This window comes from Cyanistes caeruleus, chromosome 3 (assembly GCF_971803275.1).
Source record: "Cyanistes caeruleus chromosome 3, bCyaCae1.hap1.1, whole genome shotgun sequence".
In the NCBI taxonomy this organism is placed as follows: Eukaryota; Metazoa; Chordata; class Aves; order Passeriformes; family Paridae; genus Cyanistes; species Cyanistes caeruleus.
In genome coordinates this window covers 9,044,491-9,067,781 of record NC_141703.1, presented here as the reverse complement: position 1 = coordinate 9,067,781, position 23,291 = coordinate 9,044,491, and the positions used below count along the sequence as shown (strand labels likewise).

Here is a 23,291-nt window from a genome sequence, read left to right as displayed (position 1 = left end):
TTCAAGTGCCCTGCCTCTATCCCTACATTTCACGCAGGAAGTGATTTCCATGTGTCTAAATACTTGAAACAAACAGGTTTTGAATGCATTATAAATTAAAGTCCCAATATCATAAGCATACTGGCATAGGACAAATTTATGTATATGATTGGTGACATTTAGTTAATTCTGCATGTATATTCACATATTTTGTGTATGAGCCTAAAGTATTTATTTACCCTTTAAACCAAGTCTTACCTAGCAGCTTCTTTCTCTAGGCGACGCTGTCTCAAACAGGAAATGAAGTTTATATAGTGTTTCCTATTTTCTTCTCTTAACAGTCTTTCAGACTCAGTATAAGCAAATTCTGGGTCTATGTAATTATACCTCTCAGTCTTTGTGAAAATAGTCCTAAATATTTAAAGATAATTGTAGTTTTATTACACATGTAAAATGATACTGGGTCTTGTTAGAATGAAAACATAATTGATTTTGATACATACATATTTTATTCCAAACATTCTTTTTATCACCGCTGATTATTAATATTTGACCTTGTCAAGGTAACCATAAAAATGAAATATTGCAAGTCTAACAGCTACATTTGTAGTTTCACATAAGAAAACTCAATAAATTTATGTGCAAGAGACTTAAGAATGCAATGAATTTTAAAGTACTTTCAGCCTGGAAAAAAAACCTAGCGAACTATCATATGAGTAACCAATCTTGATCTACTATATGATACATATAAATGTGTGGGTTTAAATATTAGATTCACATAATTTTTACCTGTATGTTTTGTTCCATTCACTAGGCCTAAGGCTGGCTGCACGATCATTAGGAAAAGCTATAAGTGCATCATCCTTACAATTCCTGTTTTTCCGGTGAATGTGAATTTGTGTTTGGGTTGATTTAAGGATTGCCACAGGTGCTGTAACACTGAGCTGTCCCGTGCCACGAACTGCAAATTGTCCAGTTGCATTGGAAATCAATGGTGTTAGACCTTAAAATTCAAATAAAACATAAACTAATATTTTCTACACAAAATTCAAATTCTTAAAAAATATATCTAATTTACAACAGTCTGCCCAGCAGCACAATAGTCAGTCACCCATCCCTTAATGTTTTCTTCAGACAAGAGGGAAAAAGCCTCTCACATCATGCCAAGAGCCAACTGCTTCCCTTGGCCTGGATCACACAAACAAACACCAGAGCTAAAACCAGCTGTGTCCAGCTGTGATGCTTGAACAGACACATCATCAGACACTCAAGAGCTGCCTGTCACCAGTGTCCTAAAGCTTGTCTTAAGGACTGCAAACAGAGGCATGAATTTGGACAAAACCTCCCCAGGTAGAACAACTAAAAAGATAGCTCAGATCTTTTTCACTCTAGTTGTAGAAAATCACATATATATGAACATTAAAGAGAAAATTATGGCAGGAATAAAGTTAAACTTCAACTGCTCTTTACTCCCTCACCTGCAAAAAAAAAAAAAAAATACAAATTTTTCATTAAAAATTTTTCTTTTACCCACTTTAGCCTTACTTTAATCAATCAACAAAAAAATCAAAAACTGTATTCCATCTTCTAAGTCATAGATGTGATTACAGTTTTCACTGGCCAGAAAGGCACAGTTTGCAAGAAGCTTCATTCCTGTCTCTCCCCTGCCACCACCTGAATACAGAGACACAAGTACACCTACTCATCCCCAGGCACTGAGTGAAGATAAGAGGACGACAGAGAACTATCTAGAAAAGGATCTGAAAAAAACAAAATCATTTCTCCTCCATTTTTCAATGAAGCTAAAAAGCAAAATACAGATATCCCTCGTAACATTTTTATAAACCTACAAATGGGACCAGAATGGGGACATTAATAGAGGAAATGGTAGACAAGAGTATGTAGAAAGCCTGAAAAACTCAAGCACTACATCAAATTTTTGATCCAGAAAAAAAAAAAACCAAAAACAAACGCTTCTAATTGGTTTCTGAAGCAGGAAAACTGAGGCAGCTCTGGATTTCAAAAATAAAACAAAGAAATTGCCAAAGTTCAGTTTCTCATCAACTGTTGACAGCCATGGATTGGAAATACCTTCCTGAAAGTAGAAGGAATGCCCAGTGGCTTATCAACCATTCTGGTACTTTTAGGAAGAACAGCACTTTATCATGACTTTCCAGCAACTTCCACTTTTTACTCTCCCACAATGGAAAAAAAATGGGTATTGCCTTCCTGTTTCTCATTAGGAAGTACATCCCCAAGTTGACAGCAGCTAAAGAGAACTCATGCTCCCCTCCTGATCTACACACAGCCACCACATGCACCAGTGAACAGGTCAGGCGACTGCACTGGTGCTGCAGCAGCTGCAGCACATTTGATGTAAGAAAAAAATCATGTTTGCCATGACAGGGTTATAATCCAGCTTAGTCAAATCTACTGCAAAGTGATTGTTCATGGAAAACATTTGGAACACAAAGAACAAATTACAGGCTAATTATTGCATATCCTGAAAGACTCTTTATGCTGGCTCAGGCTTCACAGGATGGGAAGAGTCAGTGGACACAGGACTGGTAGTAGGCTGCATGAACTGGCAAATTCATCTGGCAGTAGAAACTTTGAAGCAATGAAGAACATCCTGTTACCATCCTAGCTCTTTCCTGGGCTTTACATATCTCTCAGTTTACTCCTGAAACATCTTGGCACTGTGCAGTGGCACTGCTTGCAAAAATTGAACCTTATCAAAGTCAGGTAATCATATTATGAAAATTTGTGCTTTAGAAGTTCAATTTTTTATACAATTATGGGAGGGTGTACCATTATTTCAGCAGTCTTATGGGACATATGTCATACAACTGAGCATTCCCTCCAGTCCCAAAGAGATACTACTTTTTACAAGCAAAGTCAAAATAGAAAAAAAATCTCTTTTAAAATGTTATAAATGTACTTTTAAAACATTTTATCACTTGTGACTTAAGTTTTTAGCATCTTACCAGGATTAATTGTGAATACAATGCTTGTTTGTTTAGATTTGCACACACCAAGTAAGGTCAAATATATTTGATGAAAGGATTTTGTCTTCAAAACCTCTACATTATTTTTATCTACTCTTGTACCAATGATATCAATAATTTGCTTCATCTCAAATGCTCCTATTTGATGTGGAGAAAATGAAATCATCACTTCCTGGAAAAGAAAACTCATTATGAGACATATGAGACAATATAGAGTTAAGTTTTGTGTAATTCTGTATATGATTGAGTCCCTGAAACACTTTTCTCCACACTTACCTTTAAGACAGGTATTCAAAATTGGGCTTGCAGAATAGGCCAAGAGGCACATAAAAATTAGCAATATGAGGTAACAAAAATGTGACACATAAGAACACAAAGTCTCAGTTGTTCTGTCCAGTTCTGAGAGAAACCTTGTGCCCTGACTTACTGGTTTGGGAAATTGTAAACCTTTTTATATTTGACTTACTATTTGGCAAAGTTTCTTCCACTGAAAGAAATTTTACCTTACTTGAATACTTGTGATTTACTGAAACAAACTAAAAATAACAACAAATTAAAAGTATCCTTCAAAAATATTCGAGTATAAATCAATCTTTTCAAATCAGTAAAATAAAATCCAAAATTACAGATATTAAAAACGCTTGCAATGTTGCCTTAATACTCCAATCTTTTTTCCTAATTTAAAATAATATTTGTTGCTTCCTGGAGTAGGAAAAGAACATTAAGAGACTGTACAAAATAAAAAAAATATATATTTGGCTGGTATTAAATGCCATTACTACTGAAATGAAATTCCTCTGGTTTACTTTCAAGAAATTCCACTGATAACCACTGTACAATAAACTGCACAGTTACATAACCTAAGAGAAAAAGGGAGTTACCTTTTCAGATTTTCTTTTAAGTTTTCCTCTTTCAGGAGAAATATTGAAGTGAGCAGTCTTGCGGAAGCTGAACGTTACTGGTAGGAACTCAGATTCGTTCTTCATTGTGCACACAACTTGTGCTTGCTCACCCAAATAACAGTCCTTAAAATGAATTACTCTTCCTGGCTTAAAAGTTAATATCACAGGAAACCCAGAACCCATCAAAGCTAAGTCCACATGACGAGAAAAACTCCCTGCATTAGACAAACACAAAAACAAGCAAACAAACAAAACCCCTCTCACACCCATTATCTCACTAACAGGAAAGTCATGCTGTACTTGTACAGTCACAAAAACAAAATAATACTATAAACCAGTATGTTTTATAATGCAGTTTTTATAAACCTAATACAGAGATCTTTACTTCTAACAGCTGTTAGATAACGCATTTCCTCCATAAGAAAGTTGAAGATGATCAAATGTGCACTTGAAAATGCACAAAACTGGTATTACCAAAGTGTTAGTGACTTGCAAATGGCTGAGGGTGTTTCATTTCCTTCAGATATTTGCATTTATAATTATTATAATTTGTAATTAAGTGATAGGTGTGTCATGACACACAAAAATCACTCCTCTCCACTCACTATTCAAAGACGTTTTAATGCTGAAGCATTCAAGATGCAAGTTAATTTATTTGTGTTGATATAAATAAACAAAAAATGCAGATTTACCATAAAACTATTAAGACAACCAAGAATTTTTTTAAGTTTTTTTTTTTAAAAAATGAAGATATACAATTTTGTCATCCGTAGATACATTTCTGACGGTGACTGTACATTTCTAACATACTTGTGGTTGCTGTGGCACCACCACTGAGCTTCTGCAGACAGTCACCTCTCTCCCCAACAGCTTCAAATCTCAGAAACAGGACATAATCTTGAATCAGTGATGCATCATTCACTTCAAACTCTCTTTCAAATTTTCTGAAAGAGTCACAATCTCGAATTAAAAGATGGGAAAGAACAATAAACCTCCAAATTCAACCAACAAAAAATCAAGCCATATTTTTGAACATCCAGTCTAGCTTCTTTGTTGTAACAGCTTGAACGAATGATCTTTATATTTCCTACCAGAAAATGCAAATAGTAACAAATTTCAGCTCACCAATATCTATGTGTTTATTATACTAGTAATTTGATATCTTTTCCAGTCTACAACAGTTTTCTGAACTAGTACCACATGCATACTGTATCGAGTTTAAGTAAGGGAAAATGGCAATGGCACATTTGCTTTTTCTTTTCCTTATCCAAGAAGAAATGTTTGTTTAGTTTTTGCTTTTGTTTTGGGCTATTTGTTTTTTTTTAATGATATGACAGCTCTCCAAAATATTTCATTCTCTTGACAGTTAATATATGGCAAAATCTAATAAAATTCTTATTCTCACAAAACCATCTTATCCAATTCTTGGTTCAAATACACCCCTAGGGTATTATAAAACATAAAATCACTGAAACACTTCAAGCTTTGCTTTCTTATTTGCAGAATCACACCAATAAATTTTGTTTAACACACATAAATACTTAAGAAGTTAGTCAGAAATAATTTGCAGACATATTAACTCAAAATTATTTTCTCTAACACAGTTCTTGGAGAACAGCATAGAAGAAAATTGTGTGCATGTGTGTGATACCATTTAATTGGTATCACTCACTCACTCACTCTGGACTAAAGCAGATTGTAATCAAAGATTTCTCATGAGGAGGCAAAGTTCCTTGATTGGGAAAGCACAAGATCAAGGTGGAAACATCTACATCTTTATTTTTCAGGCTTAAGTCATGTAGAACAGCATCTGTATTCCCCTGAAGATCTGTCCCCTAAAAACAAAAAACAAAATATGGAATATTTCAGCCTGTTTTGCTTTCCCTATTGTGGTTTTTTTTCCTTCTGTACATTTTCATGCACAACAAACAGAAAGACATAACACAGGAAATAGCAGGCACATAGTTACACAGCACACGGCTATTTAAGCAATTTCTAAATCCATTTCATGTCAATGTCTTGAATTCTCTTTTTTAAACATGATTTTCAGATTATTTCACTATCTGAGAAAAACAAGTGAAATCACAGATTATTAATATCTTAGAACCAAAATTGTATTTTGATAGCTCCTAGTAAATAATAATTGAAAAACTCAGTTCTAGGGTTAAATTGAAATAAAAAACGTGTTGGTTGGACAGACATTTCAGAAAGCCCATTGATCAGTATGACATAGTAAACAAGACAAGAAGATGAATGTTGAGAAATAAAAAATGCAAAAGAAGAAATGAAAACAAGTTTTCAACTAAAATAAAAACCAGAGCAGTTCCTTACCATCTCTTCTCCAATGGCATTGTCTTCCAGTACTGCTACCCAATCCACACACTCCGAGCTTTCATTGTATAAAAATACTTTTTCAGTCTTTGAAGTTCCAAAGTAAAGAGGTCCAAAGTTAATGCATTTCAGTGCTTTTCCACAAGACACTCCAAGAACTTTAAGAACTTGTTCAACCACAACACCTTTGATCCATACTTCAGTAAAGCCACGACTTTCCAACTCCACTCTTCCAGAAAGAGCAGCAAGCAGCAACAGGTAACGTAGGGAAGCGTTAGAAATAATCAGATTGGTTAGTTTGCTTTGTATTAGAATCTGTGCCAAAAAAGAGACCCAATCCAAGCATTCAAATTACTGGCTTTCCATAGATAAACTAAGGGGGAGAGCAGGCTAAGTGAGATGTCCTTGACAATGCTTTAATAGGAATATCAGCAATCAGGAAAAATCACACATTTCATGGTGGAGTTCTGGGTTTGCTTTGGTTTGGTTTCTGACTTTTTTAAAATCTTTGAAACTGTAAGAATGGCATCTGCAAAGAATCAGGAGGTGTCCACACACAATATACACTGCTCTTATCCCTCTGAGTCTTTGTATCTAAACACCAATATTACCATATTTTCTTGTGTGGAAATTTAAATTTAAGCTGATTTTCTTGTAGGGAACTGGAGCTAGAAGTTCATCTGAATAAGGATGAAAAAGCTGCAGCTGTTCCTGCCTGGAAGCTTGATCTTGATGATTCCACAAATCACCAAAACTAAACAACCAACAAATCAACCACTCCCTATTCCCACATTGCCCAGAGAAGTTGTGGGCTCCCCACCACTGGAAGTGTTCAGGGACAGACTGGATGGGGCTCTGAGCAACCTGGTCTGGTGGAAAGTCCCTGCTCATGCCAGAGAGGTTGGAAATACAGGATTTTAAAGTCCCTTCCAAGCCAAATAATAGGATTCCATAAGGTGTGCATTTAAAAGCAATCTAGTCCAGTGTTACAAATACATTCCATTCAGTGAAAATAAGATACGCTAAAGAACACCACAATGTTTCTGAGACTCCTGAAACACAAAGTTAAAAGAAAACATGCAGTTAAAGAAGCTAAGAAAATTAAGGAACACAGTATGTGCAGAAAGGTAAAAGATAAAAAAGCTCCTGGTTATTTTTATTCTGAGAAATGCGCAAACATCCCAAATCATTACAAATTATGAAAGATTTTTATTAACATGGCCAGGTATACAATTTATGGATCACTTTTCTGTGGATATAATACAATAATAAATTCAATTAAATAAAACTAAATATTAAAGACAGCAACTGACACTTAGGAACCTAGGTTTTTTAGATAAACATTCATAGTAAAGACTGGAATTAATTAATTAATATTAATTAATAACAGACAAAAAATGGGATTTATAGATACACCCATATTTCTTCAGTAATACACTCACTTCATCATTTCTTTGATGACTCCGGGTACATCTGTGCAGATATCCACTTTAATCTTCCTTACAGATTTTGGCTTTACCACTCCTCTGGCAGGTTTTATATTAAGCAGGACAACCCCATCATATGTTACTCTAAATACACCTAAAAAAAAAATCAGAGCAATCAACAGAATAATACACAATATACAGCTATAGATTTATATGCCTTTATTACACACTTAACTGTAATACAACACATAATGCAGATGTTTACAAGCAGTATTTCTTCCTATGAAAACAGGAAACATAGTTAACCTTTTTACTATTAAGCTACTATTTAGCTATTTTCAAGCAAGACTAAATCATTATCTCCAGGCTTCCTTTAATTATTACACCCACATGTCCAATTCCATTTTGCAAGCTGTGATTGTAACAGGAAAGGTATTCACATTCCAAACTAAAGTGACTATATCATGAAGTAGCTGTAATAACATCAGCAGGTTAAACAAAGCCCTAAGAAGCTACAATAGCCAAAAAGTTAAGTGCATACTGCAGGGTAACAAGAGCTTCTATGATTTAGTCCATACCCAACACAAGATGCTGCAGATGAGAACTGCAAATATTTCTAGGTTATAAAAATATTTTTAAAATGTGAAAAAAAAACAGTATTTAACCAACAACATTCATCATCTGACATTATTCATGGACACAAAGAAATTGTTTCAAATGTACAAAAAATGCACTCTTTGATTTCATATAAAAGATAATCTCTGATATGAGATCAGAAGCAGGAACAAAGGACTCCTTTAGCACATGGAATAAGAGGTCAAATATGACCCTTGTGTCTCAGGCCAGCACAGAGCACTTCCTGCTCACAGCATTTATGTGCTGCCTGTTACTGTGACCTGCTGTGTTATGATTTACAGATCCTACAAAACACAGATTCAGCTGCTCTTCCCTTGTCTGTCCCCAAGACATCCTTTACTAACCATCACCTTCTTTCTAATTTTCATCTAATCCTATAGAACTCCACCATGCAGCCTGCATGTATCATGCAACAGAGTTTACAACCACAAAGTCCCCTACACTAAATGAAAAAGCAATCATCATGCAACTTAGTTGTAGATGCATATATACTGTAGGTTATCTCTTTAGGTTTTCTTTACCTAATAATGATTTCTCAAAGTAGTAAGTTACCATATATGAAAAAGATCTGATTATATAAACTACATACTACATCTTTAAGATGAACAGGCTAGGAAAAACACCCACACTAAGTTCTCCTTTTACTTCATGGGAAAAAAAAAATCTGCTTCATCTAGACAGAATTTCTTTTATTTTTTTTATTTTTTTTTTTTTGGAGGGGGGTGGTGGAGTTTAATATTGGAACTCAGTGTTTCTGCAATCATGTATTTTCTATAGATACAATATTTCATATGAAAATCTAGGAAACAAATGTTCCCAGAACTTTGGCCTAATGCAAAAAAAAAAAAAAAAAAAAATCTTTAATGTAACGAGCAGCTGTAGAAATGAAGACCAAAAATAATTAAATAATTATAAATAATTAACTGCCTTAAATTTGTTGTTTGAAACTCAGCATACTTGCCACCCTGCCCCTGGAGAAAGGTGTTTGCAACTTTGTCCAGTGCAAAAGGCAGTCAAACAGGTTATTTGGATCATTTAGGCATTCTTACACTCGTTTGTCCATGTTTCTTACTCTCTTTGGAATAGCTGCTCACAGAAATGTAAGGATGTGCCTGTTGTAAAAGGTGTAGGATTTCAAAAGCTATGGCAGCAAGATAAAAGGCCTCTCATTATCTTGTAGCAACAAATACAATTCAATTCCCATCACAGAGGACTTTAGCTCAACAAGTTCAGGGAACTTGTAGTTGTTTATTCAAGAGGCAAGTCTGGGGATCACAGAAGCACAAAGCAAGAGCACACATGATTTGCTGCTGTCTATACAGGGCAGACTATGACAAACTATTTTTTTTACATCTTCCAAATGGGACTCCAAAGCAGAGAATTCAAAAAATTTTCAAAGTTCTAAAGTGTTTTTTCTTTCCTAAATGAAAATATAGTACAGGCTACACAAACAGTGGGCCAAGTGCAACACCTGTAGCTACAATACTCATAACCAAAATTCCAGTTTATTGCTACTCGGTCACTGAAGTGTTAACTTGCATAAAATTACTATTTCAAATAAAAAAATATATTTTTATGATTTAATGCATACTAAATATTTACCTGAAGTTGTTCCACGGTTAGCAACACTAATCTCTTTAGTAACTAGTTTATTGTTTGCAATCATTTCACCAAAATTAACCTCTGACTCTACTTCCAGATCACAGTATGGAATTAATCTGCAGAGAAAAGACAACATAGTATTTCCCAAAACTTGAAAATACCTTTGCATTTTAAAAGAAATTTGATCAAGAACTCCAGTGGAAGAGTTCTCCTTTTGTCCTAGTGCTCCTATCAAGGTTTTGTCAACTCACTTCAGCACTACAGCATACACAGGGAAGATCTAAAATAGAGGTACTTATTTATCAGCCTGTTTAATGACTCTGTATTCTAACTTGAAAACAATATAGCTATAAACAATTAGTCAAAATCGAATGCACACAATTCTATTTTATTTTAAATACTTCATAGCAGTCCTTTAAGTAAAACTATCCTGAGTTAGTTGCATCACAAATAATAAAGACCAAATAATTCACCATAATTCATTTTGAGCTGCCTGAACTAAAAGCAGAGAAGTAATGCCAGTTTGCAGTTTCGTGTTTGATACATATTTTATGTGACTTCAACAAAACTTATTACAACAGACAGAAGTGGGTAATGACACAAGCTATGAGCTATTTCTTATTTATTTAAGAACCTCAGCCAGTGAGATGACATCACTGTATTGAATACTTTTTAGCCATAATCAAAAGATCATGCCTCAGGAAACTTGTATCTTAAAGACTCCAATTTTTAATACAATGACGCCTCTGGTCTGGCATAAAACTGTTTCAAATCAATTGGAATTTTACATCACCAGAGCAGTCTGTCTCCTCTCAGCCAAAAATAGGAACACACAGGAAAAATTCCACCTCCTGATCTGTGTCACATACAGTACAGAAGAAATAATGGAGAAGAAAAATAAATATCCTTGGTTAAGTGAGGTAGATCCTGCCCAAATACTCTTTACTGCATAAAAGGGAGGGGAGGGGGGAAGGAAGGGACAGAGAAGAAAACATGAATCAAGTAATGCCACAATAGAATCTGCTTCCAGGAATTTCAGTTATTCAGTAATTCAATTTAATTATCTTTGATAATTAATTCTAATGTAAAAAAACTAGTTATAAATTCTTGAAAGACAAGATGCAAGACAAGCAGGATGTGTCAGGAAAAAAAATTAAAAAATGGGAATCATTTAACAAAGTTAGAGTACACTCAAAAATTATTGTAAAAATTTTACTTTTCAAGTACCCAGACATTTTTTCAAGAAGCTTTACTGGAAGAATGAAACAAAAATTTTTCCCCTCTCAAGATCCAAACATGCCCTTTCCCAAGTGGACAGAAATAAGCGTATGTTCTAAATGCAGTAAGATTTTCTAATAGATACAGACCTGCAAAAAGGAGGTAGTCAAGTTAAAAGGTTTGGGGTTAGTGTTTTAATACAGTGTGAGGTTTATTTGTTTGCTTTGGTTTGCTGTTGGGGTTCTTCCATGAAGCTGGAATTTATTACTTTTGCATAACACAAAATACATTTTGGAAAACACTGAGTAAAAGAAATCATGAAGTATACTTGTTTTTCCAAACACACAAAGAAAGAATTATTAAAGCCTGTCAACATTTCCCCTGTAAAAGACACTTCCACATGAAGATATTAAATACTTCATCTATTGCAAGTCCTATCCAGAAAGGAGTCACCAACAGCATTATCATCCTAAGTGGTTTTACCTTCACAATACTACCCTGATAAAAATTTTCAAAAATCCTTGAACAAGTGACATTGCTCTAAAACACACACCATATTTTTAGAATTAGGCAACATATGTTTCAGGGTAATCCAGATTTGCAATTGTTAGGAACAATTACTGTAAAATCTTCTATATCAGTGATTCAGTACAAAGGGAAGACATTAAGAGTAGTTGTTGACTTGTCTAATAATACAGCATTCAAAATTATCAACATTATCACAACCAATAATAACCGAATAAGGCAAAATTACTAATCCAGACTGTCTATGATTTTAGAGGGACATCACTCCAAAAAATATGCTACCTGTGTGCAGCTCTAGGAAAAAAAAGAAAAATCTTATTACTTTTGTAAGAAACCTGACTGGTTTTTTTTTTCCATGCAATTGACAGACTAATTACAAAGCCATAACTGACACATAGACATAAACTTTCTACAAGATTAATCTGCAAATATTAACAGCAGCACATGAACTTCTCAATATCGTACCCAAGCAGGGGGATATGAACTACATCATCTTCCACTAAAAGGGTTAGTTTATCCTGAAGATCTTCTACACACTTGGGAGTATATTCCACAACAGCTTTAACTTGAAGTCCAGATGCAATGGGTTTATCTGGATTTTCCACAATCAATTTAAACTGCAATTAAAAAAAAAAAAAATTATGCTTATGCATTTCTAGATTAAGAAGGATATACATGTAGTTTATTTTCAGAAGAATGCAAAGACTGATTTAAAACTTACCATGAATTTTTATGCAGGTTTTTATAATTTTACCTCCCTATTTCTTGAAGTTCAGACTTTTCACAGAAAAAGAGAAAGAATGAATTAGCAAAATTTTCTAGTCTTTCAAAGAGAGCTCCAGCTTTTCTTACTGCTACAAAAAAAAAACCTTCTGAAGAAACACAAAATTAAATCAGCTATTACTCAGTGAAGAATATATTTAGTGCCTGAGAAAATAACAAGGATTAAGTCTCAGTTCAAAGCAGCAACAAAAGGGGACAGGTAAAAGTTTCCTCAAGGTCTGACTGACATCAACAGAAAGTCTCACTGCTCATTGAAAATCTCCTTGAAAGGCCCAAGGCATTTCCTGTCTTGGGAGTAAATGAAAGAGAGAAAAACCAGAAGGATGGAAAGCACTCTTTCCTCTCTCAAAAAAATTATGCTGGACTTGCTGCCAGTAAGCATCTGTTTAAATGAAACACATCCCACACTTTTCCTTGAACAAAAGACATAAGTAATCCACTAGCATATAGAGGGAAATCCAACATTTCCCACATTCCTAGGAAAGCCTAGAGCTCCTCTGGTGGTTCAGTCTCCTTAAAATTCACATTACACCGTGCACAGTGAGCTTCCACTCTTTATGTCCAGTTTAAATATTTTTTATTTCTGAAAGACAGTCTTCCCAGTACTAAGTTTTCTGTTCTAGTTTATGCTTTAAATATGCAAATATAATTACTACTTGCTGTTTCTGTTGCCACAGCATCTCCTGCCATTCATTTAGAATCCTCCTAGCAGTATAAATACTCAGCTAAAGGAAATTTATGTCATGCACATCATGATTATGGGCTCGATATTGAAAGAGTAGCCATGTTTTAATTCTCAGGTGTGTAGAATCTATCTCTTCTCTAAAAAGAACTAAACAACCACGCATACTCATTGCATACAAGGCAAAATTAATATTTTATACTAGGAACATTCAATGAAGCCTATGGAAAACTGCTTGTGAGCTTTAGTCCTTGGAAGGAATTTCTTGGCTATGGACTGTAAACAGCTGAAGGAAGAAGCTGTGGAACTTCTTTTGTTTTAGTTATGGCCATATTTTTCAGTGCTTGCACTCTATGCATGTAATGCACCAGAGTGTGTTTCAGAGGAGTCATACACTTCAGAGCCTTGTAATCATACATAGCAACACAAGGTCTGGGAATGAGAAGAGGCAACACAACAGACCTGTCTGGAACTGGGGGTGTGAAGTGGAATCTTGTCCCCTAGCTGTCACCTTGGTCATCTCACGTAAAGTGCCATAAAAGTACACAGCAAAAGGTAAGAGTTAATCACAGAAGGAAAAAGCATAAAGCTATTATTTAGAAACCATTTTTCTTTCCTAAAATTGACTGCCTTTTCCACTTCTGAAGCACATGAAAAATTGATAAGGCTGATGAAAACAAACAAAACAGACTAAGCACAGCCCTACAAAATCAAGCACTCTCAACAGTATCCAGCTCACACCAAAAGTCTTCAGCTACAGTTTAATAAGGATCAAGCTGCCACTCTTGCCCTCAAAAAGAAAGCCTCACTACCAAGGTACTTCAATTGTCTGAAAATCAGATTGATGACAACACTGATTTATTCATAGTTCAAGATGCTATGAACAAGAAGCAACATCGGCTTCTGTTCAACCCCTGATTCCAGTTCAACCCAACCTTTTGATCTGAATTTTGTCATAATTTACAAACAATAAACCACTAACCACAGCAGGCTTCTGCTGGAGCCACATAGGTTACAAGGGCTCAACTGGTTAGAATTGTAGAGATGCATTTGCCTTTAAAAAGCTTGGCAATGCAATGACTTTTCTAGAACTTATCAGACGTTATTAATAGCAATCATATTACCTTGAGAAGAGATTGCAAACCTCCTCTTTTCTGAGAAAACTTAAACCTCTTTTCTGAGAAAGCTCTCAGCAAGCAAGTACCACAAGAGGACTATTCGAGATAAAAATTTAAAAGTATAGAACTTATAAATTAGGTATGAGAGCCGTCACTTTCCCGGATTTGGTGTTTACACCACAGCGAAATACTTTTTACACAATGCTTCCCTGAAGTTAGGAGGAACTCGTGGGCTTCTTGCAGGATGAATTCTGGAGAGCACAAAGCCAGCCAAGAAGGCAAAGCAGGATCTGTTGCCAACAAGGGATTTGATCACACAATCACTGGGGCTGGAAAAGACTTCCAGCGTCATGAAGTCCAACCGTTATAGGTTGATGTAGTAAGGAAAGCCATTTTTCTACTGAAACCATGGATTTAAAATAGAAGGAAGCAGTCTCTGAACTGCTCACAGCCTTGGGAGAATAAAGAACCGGGAAACTCTGAGTTCTCTTCGTTCAGCCGCTGTTCCCGCAGGCTGGAGCGGTGCGAGGCGCGGCCCCAGGCAAACGCGGCGCGGCCGCTGCTGGCAGAGAAGCGGCCGCGGGCACCCCCCGCCGCCGGCCCTCACCTGGGGCTCGCGTGGCGGCAGCAGCCGCAGGTGGCAGGCGTCCGCCCGCAGGTTCTGCACCGTGAGCGCGGCGCGGTAGCAGCTCCCCAGGACCGTGTTGGTGAAGCGCAGCTCCGGCGGGGCAATGCGCACCCCGCACACGTCCCGCCACCGCTCCGCCATGGCTCCCCGGCCGCCAGCGGCCGCTTAGCAACGGACGCGGGGCGCTGATTGGCGGAAAAGCCGCGGCGAGGCCAAAACCCACCAATCGGAACAGGAGAAGGGGGCGGGCTCAGGCGAACTCGGCTGGGCTCGGCTGGGCTCGAGTAAATTCGATTGAGATCGGCTCGGTCTGGCTGGGCTCGGGTAAACTCGGCTAGGCTCGGTTCGGTCCGGCTGGGCTCGGCTAAACTCGGCTGGGCTCGGTTCGGTCCGGCTGGGCTCGGGTAAACTCGGCTAGGCTCGGTTCGGTCCGGCTGGGCTCGGCTAAACTCGTCTGGGCTCGGTTCGGTCCGGCTGGGCTCGGAGCAGGTGACAGGAACGTGCCCAGGTGGGGTTTGGATGTCTTCAGACAGGAGGAGTTCTTCACCTCCCTGGGCAGCCTGCTCCAGTGCTCTGGCACCTTCAACATAAAGTTCTTCCTCATGTTGAGGTGGAACTTCTTTTGTTTTAGTTATGGCCATTGCTCCTCCTTCTTGCACTGTGTACCACTGAAAAGAGACTGTTACCACCCTCTTGACACCCACTTTTGAGATTTTTATGTGCATAAATGAGATCTCCTCTAAGTCTTCTCCTCTCCAGACTAACCAGGCCCAGCTCCTGCAGTCTCTCCTCATAAGAGATGCTCCAGAGCCCTCATCACCCCTGTGGCTTCTGCTGGATCCTCTCCAATAGCTCCTTGCCTTTCTGGTGCTGAGGAGCCCAGAACCAGACACTCCAGATGTGGCCAAGTAGAGGGGGAGGATCCCCTCCCTTGACCTGCTGGCCACACTCTTCCCAGAACACCCTAGACTGGGATTTATCACTAAAGAGATACCTGAGCCAATGCCACCTCGGGGCTCAGGCTCAGGACAGTCCAGCATGTCCTTCTGTCCACCCCAGGTGTTTCCTGCCATGGGTGCCACTCCAACAGCAGCCTGGGAGAGTGAGGGGTGACACAGACATGGGTGTCCTGGCTTCCTTAAAGATGGATTGCACGGAAATAAAAACGGCCTGATTACTCTTCTGGGCCTCCATGTCAATCACAGAAGCGGCCTACATAGAACTAAAGCAGTGCTGGTGGGAGCTCAGCGCAGTGCCAGCAACCACATTAATAATTGATGGCACGCATTTACTGAGTGATGGAAGATGTGCTCCTGCTCTGATCCTTCCTGTGCTCTAATATAAGTGGTAAAATGAGGTTGACAAGATTCCGGCACTTAGACTTGAAGTGTTATGGGCCACTCCCAAAATTTGCCCTAAACCAGGACAGCCACCTTGTGCTTGCCTTCAAAGTAGGAGAATAAAGCAGGGAGAACAGCACACACATCAGGCAGAGAACCTCAGACATCAGTTCTGATTAACTCAAAACGTTTTGCCTTGGATTACTTCATCTCTTGGAAGTGCATAAGGACTGAAATTATTTATGTTTTAAAACATAAATAGAGCTGCAAACATGGATTGCATAGATCAGAACTACAAAGTACAAAAAACCCTCTAATTTTTAATAGGTCAAGAAACCTAGAGGGAAAAAAGGGAGTGAAAAGCCTTTGTTTCTGTTGCTGGAGAAGGATGCTAACAGGTATTTTTGTCCCTCTTAAGGATTCAAATTTCAGCTACCCATCTGTAGCTCACTAAAGAATGTGCTAGAACATGGCATTGCAAGCACTAAGAGTAAAAGCATCTGAGGGACTACCTTGGGAAGACTTTGTGAATCTATTTTATGGTAACATAGTTGTACTTAAAGGAAACACACACACACAAAAAAAAAAGTGAAAAATTAAAAGAGAGGATTTATCAGAGAACTAAATTCTCTCTTATTTTTCAATACAGAGTAGAGGACACTCCTACATAGTTTCTCTGGCCCTTTGATGCTAATTCTTTCCTGGCAGAATTGATTTTTAAAGATTTCTGTCTCTGCTGCTTGCTAGTGCCCTCACTGACAAAGTTACCACTCCACAAGATAATTAGTATCAAAGAACACTGATCTATTTTCCCTTGATTTGACATAGATATGTCCATAGAAGATTTTCATCAATTTAACTAAATCTTTAAAAAACAAATTTAAACTGAGATTTAGCTTGTGTATAGAGAAATCAGATTCAGCATTAAAAGAATCCTGAATTATGAAATAGTTTGTCTAGGCTCTCTTCCTCTTCTGCAGACTATTATATCCAAATACATATTATTTCCATCACTATGATAGCTCATTATGAAACACCATTAGATAATGGACTCTTCTCCTTCCTTTTATCAGTTTAGTCTGGATTCATAAGCATTTTTTCTTGGTCAACTAATAATCATCCCCAAACTGAAGACTGTTTTTGTAAAGGAACAGGTGTGCTTTGTTGAGTCCTTTGATGATAAAGGATGACAGAACCCTTTATACTTAATGTTAGGGTACAGATTATGTATTGTCATTCTCTTTATAATCTGACCACATTAAGAGTGATTTTAGTTCTACAGAAATTTTACAGTAATCAGAAATTTTGCAGTACATAAATTGTGCAGTAATCTGTACAATTCACATTGCATTCACTTTATCAATATCAGATGATGAATAGAAAAGCTTCACAGCAAACTTCTCACTATTGTCATCAGAGAGAAGAGTACAATCTTAGATAAACCTCCACCACACCTCAATATCTGATTCAGTTCCAACTTCTCTAAGCCAGACTTTCAGATGTGAAAGTTTCTTGGCTATCCACTGATCTGACTTTCCTCTCAGCTTTCAGGCAGAAAAAGATTGCATTAGGTTTTTTTACATTTAATAAAAAAGTCTAATTTGCTTAACATTGAATAACTCCTAGCTTGTTTAGATCAATCCTGGGGCCATGGCCAGTGCAAAACAAGATGCAGAATCAGAAAACCATCTCCAGTCTGTTTTCTCCAGCTGCACAGAGGAAAGCTTTATTAGAAAATATTAGAATATTAGAAAATATGTAGACAGCAAGACCTGAGACACTGATCCTACCTGTCCATGTTCTAAACACAGGTCAAAGATTCCTGGACAGCGTCTGAGTCTTCTGTTAGATCAGATGTAGCTCTTACTTATCCAGGAATCTCTAAAAGCACAGAGAAATCCCTTCAGAAAGTATTCCAAAGGATAAAAAGGGAGCAGTTAAACTGATTGTATGGGTGGTTTATTTGACAGTAATTCAGCAACAAGAAATGACAGTGACATGTGAAATAATTAAAGTAATTTGAAGAAACTGCCACTCATACTGCCCTTCCTTGCTGGAATCTGAATCCAGAGGAACTGTGATCTGAACTGTGAATGTTGACCTATTCTACTTTGGGAGGAATAAATATTTTTAGTATATGTAAGAAGGAAATACCAGCACTTACTGCTTAAACAAAGGGTGTATATTTTAGTATCAGCTTTTAGGAATCAGAAACGGATAAAGTCCAAATAATGAGGACTAATAATATATTCCTTTGCATTTAATCTTGCAAATTGCTCGGTTTAATGGAAAACGAGGATGTTCAAAATGACAGATTAGAGCTCTAATTCTCTCTAAAGGTCTCTTCACTCAGCAAAGCATTTTGTGAGAGGCAGAACTAATGAAGATTTTATTGGGTCTCTTTTGCTGAATGAAACCATCAGTCTTCAAAAAACATGTAAGAATTGCCAATCTCTGAGGTGTCCCTCCATCTCAGACTGGGCAGAAAGGGACATGACCAAAATTGTTTCAAAAAGTGAGCAAGAGAGAGATTCTTAGACAAGGCAATCACAAATGCCTTCCCTTTTTAAAGTGACTCTGTAGGAATTGCTAAAGGAAAAACCTGGATTATAAATATAGTCACCATTATTTGACAATATAGCTTAGGGCCTCCCAAACCACACACTGAGTTATTATATTTGTCATGGAGCAGAATCAGAGTGGTTTTACCAGCACAATCAGACAGTTTAGCTAAACAGGAGGTCAGCCACAATACAGTTGGAACATGACAATACTGATCTGGGGATCAAGGCTACTCCCAGCACCCAGTGCTGAGCTGAACGTTTTGATCTTATGAGCTCACAGCAGTTAATCCAAAGATTTCAGCACCAGAGTACAAATGTGCCCTTTGTTTCCTGCAGTATGCAGCACTGGAAATGTTTTCTGCGTCTGGCATCACTTTTATTCACAATTTGTGAAAGCATCCATGTTCATGAAAAATTTAGAAACTCTAAAAGCATCCATATCCACTCCCAGATTTCAAGTATTAGACAAATACAAAAATTGCAGGGCAGAAAGAAAAACCCTTGAACCACACTGAGAAACACGATGAAGATCTATCTTTTTGTGCTGGGCAGATAATCTCTGATCAAAACAGAACACAGAAACTGCATAAATAAATATAGATAACAGGAAATTCAGGTAAAGGATGGTTCTGAAAATCCCACATATACATTAGTGCTTCTTCAACAGCTGTCTGTGGTTTTCAGATACTCCTATAAAATCTCAGTATTTACCATGCTGAACTAGAACAGTAGATTTACCAGGTAGCACGAGGTCAACAGCTATTGGCATCAATGAATCAATATTAAATTTCAGCTATACGCAACTAAGATGTGATTTTCTATGGTTCCTAATGGTGAGATACATCTCACCACACTTCACTGATTGAAAATCAATGTCCAGTCCAGGCTTCAACTATGGTTAGGAGTGAGATAAGTACCTTCAGAGGATGATCATTCTCCTCCCCTTATATAGGTATTTGAAATAGAACTCCATATATCACATTGGCTTTGTGTGGGTCTCTGGGTATCTAGTTACTTATGCAATTTCAATAATCTTTTCCATAAGCAGAAATTATGAGATTATTGAAAAGCATTGTTCATATATTAGTTACTTTTTTATTGCCAAAAATTTCTGCTGAATTATCACGTTGTAGAATTGTATGTATATTTATTTTATATGTATCTTATACGGTTTATATGAAATTTATCCAACTTCCTTAGAATCCAAGTGCTTATCTTAGATAAATTAAATATGCATTCTGACCATCTAGAGTATTGGATCACTCCCTGGCTGTCAATTTTTTTAGGTACTGATCCTTCTGAGCTGCTTGATGTTTTTATCTCCTTGATTTCAATTACAGTTGGAAACCATTACCAAAGAGATGTGTCTATTTACTCTAAATGCTATCAGGCTGTAGTTCAGTACTCCCTCTCCACTCCCCTCTTTCAGTTTAAATCCACCACTGCTTGTGAAAAGTCCCTCTCCAGCCTTCTTGTAGCTGGCTGCTCTCTATCAATCCACTTTGCCTCAAATACACTCTCTGGTCCTGATGAATGTCATCAGAGCTTGTTGCATTACACTGGGAGAGCACATCTGTCTTCCTGAGTTACAGATGAAAGGATATTACCTAATTTGGGCCCTTATCCAATGGTGGCCTTGAAGATCAATAGAGAAGTTTCAAAATTGCATTAAATGGTAATTAGGATAGAACATATCTTGCAGAGTATAGAACATACAGACTCTGGGGAATTTATGCTACTCAGTGGGTTAATGATGCATAGTGTCTTTGTGCTTTCTCTTATGAAATTTACACTAATTTTTTCAGATTACTATTTTAATATTTTGTCCCACACTTGGAATAAATATGGGCATTCAATTGACTTTCGCTATTTCATTCACCATTTACTATATCTTCTTCCTAAAATTTCATGCTTAACTAAGTCCTGTGTTAATATATTTTTTTTCACTTGAGAATTCTCCATGCTGTTTTCCCTTTTGTAGTACCCTGATATTTTCTAATTATGCACTCCACCTGTAAATCTACCTAAAGATACGTCTCCTAATGCAGTTTAATATCCTGTCTGTATTGATGTTTTGTATAATGCAGACATTAAATTGATTTCTCCTCACTGACACACATTTTTCTTTCTGACTGGTCATATCAACATAATACAGGTCTTCATCTCCTTTCATCATGCAGTACTCTCACCTTATCTACATTTCACCTGCCATCATGTGGCCTAATTTATCAGCTACAGATACAGCATGTCTTTTCATTATGGTAGTGTGAGGAATGTCTGAATTTAGGCTACCTATGATGGGCTTTTTGCCCTTCCTAATATTTTCTAGTCATAGTGAAAAATATTTAATGTACTTAGGAAAAAAAAGTCAGGCTTGAAGGTAAGACCCTTGCTGAGACTCAAGAGCTGACATCATTTTTTTAGTTTGGCAATGAACTTTATTTCAGCAATTTCATTAGACACCTATATAGTATACAACTAAATTACATCCATCAGTGCTGTAAGACAAGAACAGAAAATAGAAATGCATAATAAAAGCAATTATCCAGTGGGAATAGGGGTCACCAGTATTAGCAGAGCTATTCTCAAAGAGCTATTAGTTTGGGAAACTATTGAGACCCGAATCTCATTTCTTCAGTACTTATTACTTTCTATTAACTGAAGAGGAATCCACATTCCTGAAATTACAATTACTAGCCTGTGTTCTCATGGGGGACTTTGAATTACAAGATGTCTGCTGGTAATAGAGTACAGCAGAGAAAAACAGTCTAGGGGGCTCCTGGAGGGTAACTTCCAGACACAGCTGGTGAGGGAGCCAGCAAAGGAAAGCAACCCACTGGATCAGTTGTTTGTGGACAGAGAGGAACAGGTGGGTGATGTGATGGTCAGAGACAGTCTTGGGCACAGCCATCAGAAAACCATATTCATTCATGGAGAAGGAAGGGGGTCAGCAAATCTGTGCCTTGATATCCATAGGGTACACATTGTCCTCTTAAGGAGCCTGGTGGAGTGCTGGGGAGAAAGTCCTGAGGGGTAAAGGAGTCTGGGAAGACTGGACCTTCTTCAGCAGGGAAATATTTAATGCACAGGAGCAGACTGACCCCATGTGCCAGTTTGGTGGAGAAAGAGACTCTTAGCTTGTCCCATCATCCACAGGGATGGTGATGTACTGGGGATCTGTCTGCATGACTTATTTCTCATTTCTCTTCCCTTGCAGGCCTCCTGTACTGAGAACAACTGTGCACTGAGTTGCACACATCAAAGAAGCTGCTGTATTTATGGCAGTGCTTTTCTTTCCTCTTGCCAAAAGAGTGGTCAGATGTAGCACAGCAGAATTCTATTACCTCAATATTTTTATATTTTTGACCAAACTCTGAAAGTAAATCCATCTGCCTAATACCATTATTTTTTAAGGAAGTATAACAACATTTTAATGCTGATTTTAAATTCTTTATATTTGAATTAGCTGCTTCTATTTCACAGTGAATAATTTAATTAAATTTTTTCCAACCACTGGAACATTTCCCCACAAATTCTTACCCCCTGGGCTATAAGCCAGATTACAAAGTTTTTCAAGTTTCTGTTTGGTAACATCATGAGGGCAGCAGTCCTCCATCCTCTTTATAGCTTCAGGGGTCCAACTAACCACAGTATTTAACACATCTCTTGCTACATCTTACCAGTGATTGTGAAGCATTTCCTGGCAGGCACCAAACTGGGGTTTCATAGTCGTCAGTGACTTTTTATAACATTTAAGATTAAAAAGGTCCTGTGATCATCTAATCAGACTTTCAGAAATATTAATACCATGTGATTCACTGAGTCCTAATTGCTTCTTCAATTCCAGCAGCTGGAGTTGTACTAAAACTTATCTTTTAGATATCTTGGTATAAAGACCTTCAGTTCTGATGTACTTGTATTCTTTGATTGGTTCTAATTGCTATTTACCCTTCTCTTTATTCTCTGTACTGTCATAGAGCTGCATCCATCATCTATGGATGAGTTCACTATGTCTCTAAATCCAACATCTGCGTCTGAAAATAAAGATTCTCTCACATCTGCAGAAGTAATCAAGGACACCAGGAGAAGTTTTATTGACACTTTGAACAGCAGACTGTTGTTCTGGCATTTAAAATACATTACTGGCATTCCAGAAATCTCTGATTAGCCTCATCTTAGTTATATTCAGTCTCCATTTAGAGAGGCATAAAAATAGTATATTGACATGTAGTTAAAATTTACAAACACCTATTCCAAATATGAAGAACTGATAAAATCTTAAAGGAAAGAAATGTAAGGTCTTTGTTGTTTCTGAAGCATTTAAATGCTATGGATGGCTGAAAGATAAATGAATATAAATGTGAACGTAAAACAAAAAAGTAACTGTATATCTGTATATATCTGTATACATAAATATTTTTCTCACTCTCACGATACCATGATCACAACTGAAGCACCGTTCAGGCTGGTTTCAAGTGAGCATATTAATGAAGTGTGCTAGAAGTTTTGGCACATAGTTCTTGGAGTATCTGAAGGAAGTCTTAAGAT

The 23,291-nt window shown here is 37.2% G+C and overlaps 1 protein-coding gene across 12 annotated transcripts in view; it reads right to left on the bottom strand.

The window, feature by feature from the left end:
* Window positions 1-15,141, bottom strand: part of CFAP47 (cilia and flagella associated protein 47) — a 262,430-nt gene extending 247,289 nt beyond the window's left edge. For 7 of the 12 annotated variants that reach the window (XR_015284086.1, XM_086879766.1, XM_086879767.1 and 4 more), the window contains exons 1-11: window positions 14,819-15,141; window positions 12,094-12,245; window positions 9,886-10,001; window positions 7,663-7,801; window positions 6,221-6,449; window positions 5,570-5,724; window positions 4,700-4,833; window positions 3,869-4,104; window positions 2,967-3,159; window positions 769-982; window positions 238-390 (exon numbers count right to left, since the gene is read on the bottom strand). Coding sequence is in view for 11 of the 12 variants with exons in the window: in XM_086879766.1 (XP_086735892.1) it covers window positions 238-390; window positions 769-982; window positions 2,967-3,159; window positions 3,869-4,104; window positions 4,700-4,833; window positions 5,570-5,724; window positions 6,221-6,449; window positions 7,663-7,801; window positions 9,886-10,001; window positions 12,094-12,245; window positions 14,819-14,980 (1,883 nt within the window). In the remaining variant the exon portion in view is untranslated. Of the gene's footprint in view, window positions 1-237; window positions 391-768; window positions 983-2,966; window positions 3,160-3,868; window positions 4,105-4,699; window positions 4,834-5,569; window positions 5,725-6,220; window positions 6,450-7,662; window positions 7,802-9,885; window positions 10,002-10,678; window positions 10,742-12,093; window positions 12,246-12,349; window positions 12,406-14,818 lie in introns of all 12 variants that reach the window. The other 5 variants (XM_086879768.1, XM_086879769.1, XM_086879771.1 and 2 more) reach the window with 4 other exon arrangements.
* Window positions 15,142-23,291: the final 8,150 nt, after the last annotated feature.